The 10,487-nt window shown below is 47.4% G+C and overlaps 1 protein-coding gene and 1 pseudogene across 1 annotated transcript; one reads left to right on the forward strand and one right to left on the reverse strand.

Moving 5' to 3' along the window:
* Nucleotides 1–129: 129 nt before the first annotated feature.
* On the reverse strand, nucleotides 130–3,108 carry LOC136462597 (butanoate--CoA ligase AAE1-like; annotated as a pseudogene).
* Nucleotides 3,109–5,015: 1,907 nt separating this feature from the next.
* On the forward strand, nucleotides 5,016–8,910 carry LOC136462598 (AUGMIN subunit 4-like). The gene is made up of 13 exons (XM_066461681.1): nucleotides 5,016–5,199; nucleotides 5,268–5,315; nucleotides 5,415–5,504; nucleotides 5,956–6,309; nucleotides 6,526–6,625; nucleotides 6,731–6,776; nucleotides 7,020–7,113; nucleotides 7,230–7,301; nucleotides 7,419–7,477; nucleotides 7,646–7,714; nucleotides 7,860–7,911; nucleotides 8,447–8,524; nucleotides 8,602–8,910. Exons 1-13 carry the CDS (start codon nucleotides 5,062–5,064, stop codon nucleotides 8,677–8,679), a joined length of 1,278 nt encoding a protein of 425 aa, XP_066317778.1. The 5' UTR covers nucleotides 5,016–5,061; the 3' UTR covers nucleotides 8,680–8,910.
* Nucleotides 8,911–10,487: the final 1,577 nt, after the last annotated feature.

Here is a 10,487-nt window from a genome sequence, read left to right on the forward strand (position 1 = left end):
AGTACGGCTATCTATCCTAAATGTGATCACACTCACCAAGTATCTTGATCACTAAAACAAAATGGCTCCTATCATTTGTACCTTTGCCTTGAGCCTTTTGTTTTTCTCTTTCTTCTTTTCCAAGTTTAAGCATTTGATCATCACCATGCCATCACCATCGTCATGATCTTTGCCATTGCTTCATCACTTGGAGTAGTGCTACCTATCTCATAATCACTTGATAAACTAGGTTAGCACTTAGGGTTTCATCAATTAACCAAAACCAAACTAGAGCTTTCAAGGAGGAGGAGCAAGAGGAGGCGGCCTGGCCGATCCGCCGCCAGAGAGCTTGGCGTAGGTGCGGGGAGACGAGCGTGTGGGGAAGAAGAGTGTGGGAGAGGGGAGAAACACTCGGTTTTTTATAGGCAGACTCACTGACTAAACACGCCGACGAGTCCATAGTTTTCCAGATGCACCTCCATTTTTTATTAAGATAATTGAAGGTTATTACTGTAAATTATTACTGAAATAATGAATCAGGATCATTGGATGATTCTCTTTCCCTTGCACATTCACATGCAGGACCACTGGACCACGACGGATCGGCTAGAACCCATGTTGCCATCAATGGCGATGGCAGTGACACGCGAGTTCAGAGCTTGCTCCTCGTCCCTGACCCTCCCGGCTTCTTGGAACTGGAGATGGAGCTGGAGATGCTGCCCATGGCCTTGGCCAGCTCCCGTAGCGCGAACTTCTGCACCTTGCCCGTCGCCGTCTTGGGCAGCTCAGCCACGAACACCACCTGTCCGTGGCGCCATGTAGCGCGGCAGCCGCGCGCGGCAGAACGCCATGACCTCCTCCGCGCCCACGCCCTCCCCCGACGCACCCTCCTTGAGCGTGACGAACGCGCACGGCGTCTCGCCCCAGTACTCGTCGGGGCGGCCCACGACGGCGGCCTCCGCCACGGCCGGGTGCGCGAACAGCGCCTGCCTCCACCGTCGATGGTGCTGATGTTCTCCCCGCCCGAGATGATGATGTCCTTGGACCGGTCCAGGATCTTCACGTACCCATCGTCGGCGTGCCGCACCGCCAGGTCCCCCTGACCGCAGCCACCCGCCGGACATGGCCTCCGCCGTCGCCGCCGCGTCCTTGTAGTACCCGCTCATCACCGTGTTGCCCCGGAACATCACCTCCCCCATGGTGCGCCCGTCGGCGGGGACGCTCGTCATCGTCGCCGGGTCCTTCACGTCCACCTCTAGCCCCAGGTGGTGGAGCCCCTGCCGGGACTTGATCGCCGCGCGCTCCGCCGCTGGTAGCGCGTCCCACTCCGGCCGCCACGTGCACACCGTGGCGGGACCGTACGTCTCCGTCAGCCCGTACGAGTGGATCACCAGGAACCCCAGCTCCTCCATCCGGAACAGCACCTGCGGCGGCGGCGGCGCGCCGCCCGTCATCACCGTCACCGGCCTCCCTCTCCTCCCGCCGGGTGTCAAACTCAGCGGCCGCCGCTCCTCCGCCGTGGCGTTCACCACCATGCTCAGCACCGTGGGCGCGCCGCCCATGTGCGTCACGCCGTGCGCCGCCACGGCGGCGAAGATGGCGGCGGAGGTGACCTTGCGCAGGCACACGTTGGTGCCGCCCTGCGCCGCCACGCCCCACACCAGGCACCACCCGTTGCAGTGGAACATGGGCACCGTCCACAGGTACACCGGCAGCGCCGTCATGTCGTTGAGGAGCACCGACGCCAGCGTGTTCAGGTACGCGCCGCGGTGCGTGTACACCACGCCCTTGGGCCGCGACGTCGTCCCCGACGTGTAGTTGAGCGCGATCGGCTCGTTCTCGTCGCCCGGCCACCGGATCGTGAACTCCGCCGACCCGGCGCCGACGCCGCCGCTGGTCAGGAGCGCCTCGTACTCGTAGCACCGATCAGCCTCCGGGAAAGTCTGTCGTTGTCGATGGCGGCGGCGGCGGCTCGTCGAGGACCTCGTTGATTAGCACCACGGTGGGCACCCTGCTTGCTCCGGCCTGCTGGGAGATGAGGCGGAGCGCTTCTCGGGCGACGCCGAGCAGCGCGGCGTCCACGAAGACGACCTTGGCCTCCGAGTGCTGCAGCAGCACGGAGGCCATGCCGGCAGTCGAGGCGCGAGTTGAGCGCGCAAGATGACGGCGCCGGCCATGGGAATGCCGAAGTGGAGCTCGCAGAAGGCCGGGATGTTCTGCGCGAACACCGCAACCTGCACGGGGCAGCAACGGCAGCTGCAATTGAGAATCGGCCAATTCAATTTTGGATTGCTGAACCTACTCGTAGCAGCTTCTTACTGATGAAACGATATTCGGTCCGAGCACAATTCGCAAGCAAATTCAAGCCGTTCAAGATTTGATGAATTCGGGCAAGAACACTATCTACCTACTCGCATCGAGAAACGGAATTAAAACGGAGCCTTTTTCAACCAAGAACAGCAACAGCAGTAAAAGTGAATGCTTGGACGGCGGTAGGTAAATAATGGGCGAATCAATCTACCGCTCCGTGGCACGGAAGAAGAAGAAGGAAGAGAGCAGAGGAGAGGAAGGCACCAACGGCTGGAGAGAGAGGGACTCACCACGTCGCGGCGCGCGACGCCGAGCCCCGCGAGCGCGGCGGCGAGGCGGAGGCAGCGGTCCCGGGTCTCCCGCCAGGTGCGCGGCGGCGGCAGGCGCGGCGGCGTGGCCCGCTGGCGACGACGGCGGGGCGGTCGGGGTAGACGAGCGCGGTGCGCTCCAGGAAGCTGATGGGCGTCAGCGGCGCGTGGTTCGCCGCGCACAGCACGGTGCCTTCCATCGCTCGCCGCGCCGCCTCCTTCGACGGGCCGACCTGGGGTGGGGGCTCAGAAAGAATTGGGCGCGGAGAGATAGTTCCGATGGGATATCGACTGGAGCAGAGCAGAGCAGAGAGACGACGCGTAGGCGCAGCGTAATCGAGGAGCTGACGCGCTTGGCTTGATGCTTGATGGTGATGACTCAAGTCCTACTCACTCGCTTGCTCACCCGCCTCCAGCTCCGGCAGCATTGGATGTTGTGATAACGCACGCAGCTGTGTCAGTGCGCGCGCGCCATAGAAGTGTAGAACAGCATGATTATTGATCCATTCGTCTTTGGTGACGTGGAACCAACGAAAGCCGCTAAGGATTTGTAAATTAGTAGTGCGTTTTTATCATATCATGCACGCACACTGCCGTGTTTCGTCTCGCCTTCCTTCGATGATGAATCGATGATGATGGTATCGTTATCGTTATCTTGACAGTGATCTTGCTCGCACAAGATCGAGTTCCTTTTCCATTGCCTTTTTTTCGTCCGGATTGTTTGGGCTTGTTTGACTTATAAGCCGTACTTTTTCAGTCAACGAATAATATTTTTCTGTCACACCAAATCAGCCAACAGTACTTTCAGTTATGACTTATCAGCAAAATAAGCCCAAACGAACATGGCGTTTGTCCACTGTGGTATGATCTAGGATTTGTGCAAAGTTGTTGAAAACGGTTATACTGCCTTTGCCTGCCTCTGAATTGCAACCGAAGAGTTGAGAGAACCAAAAAGTTCGTTGAAAGGAAACCGTTTTTTAGCTGCGAAAGAAAAGCTGGAGTCATTTTTATTGTGCGGAGGAGAAGCTATGAATTTGACACCTGTGTCTTTGGCTTCGGCTTCGACTCTGGATCTGATGGAGGAGCAGCTCGGCGAGGAGCCGTGCTAAACAATAACTCAGAGTGATACAGTTATTGTAACTAGATTGCAGAGAAACCTCGCCCTTCAACTGGTGCCATCATATCCCAGTCTCAGAGTAAGTCTAATGAAGCATTTCTTCACTTTGAAAGCAATTGTTTGATGCGCCGATTACGTTTTCATCCTATTTGGTGCGAGATTGGTTTGGTAGGTGTTAGATTTTACAAGAAAAACCCCCGGTAGATGTGATATACCTTTTCCTACTTTCTTCTCGTCCCCATTTTGTTTTAAGTTTCTTTTGGTGTTCATCAACAACGTGCTTTGTGTAATTTGATATCTTGCTATATGTTATAGCAAAGTAAACCACCCATGGAACAAGCACGAGACCTATATTATATTATCATAAGTAAGAGAAAAATATGTGACTGGTTGCAACTTTACAGTGGTGCGTCCTGAACTTGGTGGCAACTACCTGAACCTCCCTTAGAGTTAAAGAAGGAAACAAAACTCTTGTATAACAAGTTTTCGTTAATCACCACACCTGTATTCATCATAAGAATTCAGAAGCGCATATTTTTCATGAATATCATCGTCAGCTTTTGAGGCAAAATTCCATCATGGGTTTCTCATCTTCGCAGATATCGCTGCTTGTGGCTAGCTAGACACCATGAAACTTAGGGCAACTCCAGTGTGAAACATCGAACCGAGCGAGTAGAATCTGAGGCGTGTAAGGTTCGGTGCGCATACTGCAAGCATTGGTCGGTGGGGCTCGGCATCCACCCTACAAACGAGCAAAACAATATATCTTTGTCCACATGTCAGTTCTTTGCTCTCGGCCAGACTTGCTCCGTTCGCGATTGATTTCTTTTTTTTGGTTGAGCTCGGTTCAATACAACTGCAACATCCGATTTTCACTTTCGGGCTTATCAGGACAGCCAATAATGTTTTTATCTCACAACAAATCAGCAACAGGCCACACTTATTAGCCCAGAAAACCACCAGCGAACGAGCCAGTTTGACACATATGGTTCGGGCTATCACAACGTCTTCTCTTCGATTTCACACACAGCACCATGATCTGGCCTTTTTATACACTTCTAGAAGTGTAACCACAGAAAGTCACCTGAAGAGTTTCCAACCATTTGTTCGGATGAAAACGGAAACGGAAGATTTCATTTTCCGTGACAGTGACGTCTACGACCGCTTCTTCTGTGACAGCCGGCTTTTCAAGCTTCTCTTGTCTTGTACAGTATTGTAATTGTAATCAGCCAGCCGCGATCTGACCCGTCCATTCGCCGATCCAACGGCCACCAACCTACCACCACCTCACGAGCCCCACCCAATTCAAACAAACCACGTGAGTGGCCTCCGCCGGCGTCGCCCGCGATGATGTCGAAGGCCGCAGCAGCGTCCCTCCCGCCGCCGCCGCCGGAGGTGGCGCACCTGGTGGAGCAGCTCCAGCGCCACCACCTCGCCCCGGACGCGTCCCTCCTCTCCAACTCCGCGCACTCCGACCTCCTCCAGGTACGCACGTCGCCGCCCGCCACGCTCCTCCCCTGACAGCTGCTCACCTGAACCCTGTGCCGGCGCAGGCGCGCGAGGAGGTCGCGGCGGAGCGCGCGCTCTACCTCGAGGCACTGGTGAGTCACCCTCACCCCCGGCCCGCCTCGTCGGATCTGCATTCTAGGTTTTGCTCGTCGGGTCTTCATCAGATCTGGTGGCGCTATGCTATGACGTAGGCGGTGTACGCGGAGGCGGTGGCCATGGTGGAGGAGTACCATGCGGCTGGCGGCGCCGGTGCCGGCAAGAAGCTCAACTGCTCCCCGCAGGTTCTGCTGCTTCTCTCTGACAAGTCCTCATTTTTCATTCACTGGTGCAAGTACATCTTCAAATGTGAGTTGGGTGGGGGCAGTACTAGCTGAATAATAGACTGTGGATATTCCTCATTGTCGGTCAATGGAATTCCTCATTGCTGGTTCCGTTAGCACCGTAATCCGAGAAATTGTCCAGCAAAAATGACACTCAGTCACCGAGCTTACTCTGTCAGTTCTGAACCTCTGATCCAGGTGTACCAGTCTTTGGATTTTTTTTCATTGACTAGTGCAAATACATCTTCAGATGTGATCTGGGTGGGCAGTAATAACCGATTAATAGACAGTGGAAGAATTCCTCACTGTTGGTTCAATTGACTTAGCACCGTAATCGAGAAATATTCCAGCAAAAATGACACTCTGATTCAGTCACTGAGCTTACTCTGTCGGTTCTGAACCTCTGATCCAGGTGTACGAGTCTTTGGAGCACCGGTTGGCCGTGGCAGAGGCAGCGCAGAGGCTGAGGCTCCCACTGCTCTCTCAGGACGGGGAGGTCCATGAGCAGGAGATCGAAAAGCTGAGCACCTTTTCAAGGAGTTCATTTGATAGCACCCTCACAAGCGCGACACCCAGCTCAAGTTCAATCTCGACAAGTTACAACAATTATAGCAGCACTGCTAGTGCGGTGACTGTTCCTGCTGCGCACGGAAGCGGTAGTTCAGACGCAGTTGAACCTGGAGTTGGTGGTGTTCCTGACCGTTTTCTTGGGATCACGTCTGATTATCTCTACCAAGTGCAACAAGAGCAGCCAGCCATGTCTGTGGTAAGAACATTTTTTTTTTGCCTAAATGGTCAATTCATACCTTGTTACTTGTTTGATTTGATGAACGTAATTCTGATATGTACCTTGAGAAGTGCAAAACTATTTTCTAACCAATTATTAGACTATGATGTGTTTTACCCTTTTTGTCAATGAGTGAAAGAATATAAAAAATCTTCACCTGAACTTTGAAAGCATCTGCTTTTGTGTCGATTACAGGACATGGTTGATTATCAGAGAACTTTGGCTAGGGAGATCGAAGCCCGGTTAGAAGCCAAGTGTGATGCTTTGGCTGATCTATTTGCTATGGACGAAAGGGGTCAGTTACTGAAACTAGTGGAAGAATAGAAAAGAGAGTGAGAGAGAACAGTCCAAATTCTGGTTCTGGTTATTATTCTGTCTTACCTTAACATCTTTGCTGCAGATTCGTCATCCATCAGTCAAATTTCAAGTGCTAGGCTTCCAGAAAGGTGGACTTTCTTATCTTACATTTTAAATCAGACTGTACCAATTACATATTCAGTATTAATACCATCTTACCATCCCTTCTTTGCTGCAATCCCATCCATTTACATAGCTAACTTAACTTGGCATGAGTGCCCAATTTTCCATCTTGTTTGGAATTGGAAACTACTGTGGTGCTTGTGATAGGATGAAGTTGGACAGGCGTCCCTGATAAGTATTTCTCATGATTTTTACTTCCCGTTTGACAGGGTAAAGTTAATCATCGAAGAGATAGAAAAGGAAGAGGCACATCTACTGGAGGACCTTGCTTCAATGGACAGAAAATTTGCTGAACATTATAATGTATGTTTGTATGTCTTTGGTAATGCTTAATTTTTCAGAGGTGCACCCACTTTACCTGAGCACAAATTCTTTCTCATACTTCTAACCAATTAGTTATGGTTCTGAAAATTCCAAAGGTCTTGGAGCAAATTCTTGCTGTGCTTATACAGTTTGTTAAAGACAAGAAATTGGAGCATCAGCACCAATTTGTAAGCATTCTCATATTCCGTTCTTTGGTTCAACTTCTTTAAAGTAAACATGTCACCTTTTTCATATTGTTAGTATTGCTAGTCGAAGTGCTTAACATGTCTCTTATTGTCTAACAGGATGATCTGAAGAAGACCTGGCTTATCAAAAGGTGTCGGACAATGAATGCTAAACTAAGGTCGGCACCCGCATCAGTGACCATATTATAAGTGTACAACAGATGTTACTCTATACTCATATAGCCGATCCTCCCTTCTCTCTCTCTATATATATATTTTGGATTCCAAATGCTAAGGGATTCAAAGATTAGGTTAAATATACTTTTTTTTATATACTTTGATTCCAGCTATCTAGAGCATCATCTATTGCGTGACACTTACACAAAGGACACAGTACCAGCACTTCACAGGATCAGGTATAGAAAGGCAATCGATCTTTTAGTGGATGTACTTTTTGAGTTATATGGGTGGCACTTGTTATTCATAAGATGGATTTGGTTTGTTGAGTGCCTTTTGTTTTCAGCGAAGGACCTTCTTGTAACATATTAACTGCTTTTGCAGGAAGTATCTTGTAGAGTCCACAAAAGAAGCATCCAATTCCTATAATGAAGCGGTAAGATACATGATTTTGCTTCTCGTAATATTTCTAATGTTTGGTTCTATAAACAGCCAAGAAAAAGCTCTCAAAATTGTGGCTACAGCTCACAAAGAGTAGAAGTGTAGAACTGTACAAATCATAAGAACCAATGCCTAGCAGCTAGTACTTTTTAGTGAAAAAACAAACTAACTGATACCTTGAGGTTGTATGAAGTAGTTGACATCATCAAGTTATAATTAATCATTCATGACTAAGCAAAGTCCAGCTTAGGAAGGTTAAATGTGCAAATATGTTTTGGGTTCTGACAACCTATGATTTTAATATTAACCTGTTGCAGTAGGCAATTTAACCTAATGTCGAGTTTATGCCGTTACATAACAATAACCGGGCATATGGTATTCTGTATTTTTCACTTTTAACTACATGTTTGGAGAAAGAATGGGTGCCATACTGCCATCTCAGTGAATATTCCATCTGAAAAGAAATCATGAAACCCAGTGTTCACTTCCCTTCAGTTAACTGTTTGCTCTGATGTTTGTTCTTGTGTCAGGTTTCGCGGTTGCGTGAGTATCAGGGTGTAGATCCACATTTCGACGTGATTGCAAGGCAGTACCATGAAATTGTAAAGGTAATCTGTCTCAGTGTCGTTGCCATTAGTTTAACATATGTTCCATGTTATCATTGCTAACCCTGGTTGAACTTCAGAAACTGGAGGGCATGCAGTGGACAATTCACCAGGTGGAGATGGACCTGAAACCTCACCATGATCACGCAGCTGTTTAAGTCCATACTTGTTGGAGACCATGTTTATTTTATTACCTGAATGCAGTGGATGTGAGTTAGGGGGGGTTGCCGTCATGTGATTTGACGTAGGATCTTGTTTCGTTGCTCCAGACCGTTCAGGCTGGACAGCTCAATGTAAAGTTTCATCTGAACACGAAATATATATGGAGGCTGTTTCTGTTTGTGCATGTTTTTTAGTCTTGCATATTGAATAATGGCACCATCAATGCTTGTTTAATTATACGCTCATGTATTCGTTTGTTTGATAATGAAAAATAGAAGAGAGCTAGACATGGAAATAAATCTGAGAGATCTGAAGAAAGTTGCAGACTTGACTTATTTTACGAGCAGTCCAATGTGAAGAAGCAGTTAAGAAAACATAGCAGCAACCAATATATTTCATTTCATTATCACTGTAGTTGTATTTTTTTTTGTACTACCATCCTCTGCATGTCATGCAAAACAAGTTAAGTTTAGATGACCGTTATTAGGAATCATTAGGAAATAAAATAAGGGTACATGTGTCTTTATATTCTTCCTTAATTTGCTTAAAATTTCTAGAATGTACTATATTATAGGACAGAGGGAGTGGACAATTACAGATAGCTTATTTACAAGCATATATCGAACATTTCCATCCTTCTCTGCATCTCATTCAAAATGAGGTAAGTTTAGATGACCTTTATTATGAATTCCATTCGGCAGAGGCATCTGTTTGCCACGACATAATTAACTTTCTAAAGCTATGGTACTTTTACATCATTCTAAATTAGATGATAATAAATACTTCTTCTGTTCCAAATTATAAGTCATCGTGGATTTTAGGTACATTGCTTTTGTTATGCAACTAGACTTATACTATGTCTAGATGCATAACAAAAACTATGTATCTGAAAAAACTACAATGACTTATTATAACTTAGGAATGCAGGGAATGAAATTGAAGTACATGCCAAAAATAAAGAAGATGTTAAGCTAGTAATTATAGCAATTACAGAGCTTATTTACAAGCATATTCCAACATTTTTAACTATACTTGCGACCAACACACTTATGATATGTATAAATAGGTGCAGAAGATGGATGTATATGATAGATATCCAGCTCACTTGCTTTGACACATCTATATCCATCCCAGTTGCTAGTACAATAGCGATGACGAGGAACAATATAACAATGAAGATGCAGAAGATGCTAATTTTCCCTTTGATTGTTATGCTGATGCTGAGTAGCATCCTCGTTGCCTCCCGTAAGTCTTGTTGGTTATTACAACACCAACCCGCGACTAACACCATATATATGATTAAATTTGATTCTTTTAGGCAATTTTACACAATGGTCTTTAGAAATCATGGATTTCTACAGACAACTATGCAACCGTCTCTAGATATGGATTTCTACGGGTGTTAGGAAACACCACCTAGAAATCGATTTCTAGGGAATCACTAATGTGGTCTGCATCTAGAAATTATTTTTCTAATTTTTTTTTCAAAATGGGTCTAATAAAGCAATATTTTCTTAATAATCCTAGAAGAAACCCACTAGTTAACTCACAATTCATGCGATTTTCAAGCGTGTGTCTAGGATTCAAATCCATATCCTCTCGTCTCACACGATCCTTTCTTACCATCACAGTCACACAACCATTTGACTAGGTGCATGCTATCCTTTTTTTTTTGTTGATTTTTATAAATGTTGTATTTAATATTTCGGTCCCTAAATGATCTGAAATGTAAGATGTTTTAACTACAAAGTTTAAAATCTCTTCGAGTACTATAACTTTTTTTTGATACATGGCATGCCTTCTT

The sequence above is a fragment of the Miscanthus floridulus genome, chromosome 7 (assembly GCF_019320115.1).
Source record: "Miscanthus floridulus cultivar M001 chromosome 7, ASM1932011v1, whole genome shotgun sequence".
Classification (NCBI taxonomy): Eukaryota; Viridiplantae; Streptophyta; class Magnoliopsida; order Poales; family Poaceae; genus Miscanthus; species Miscanthus floridulus.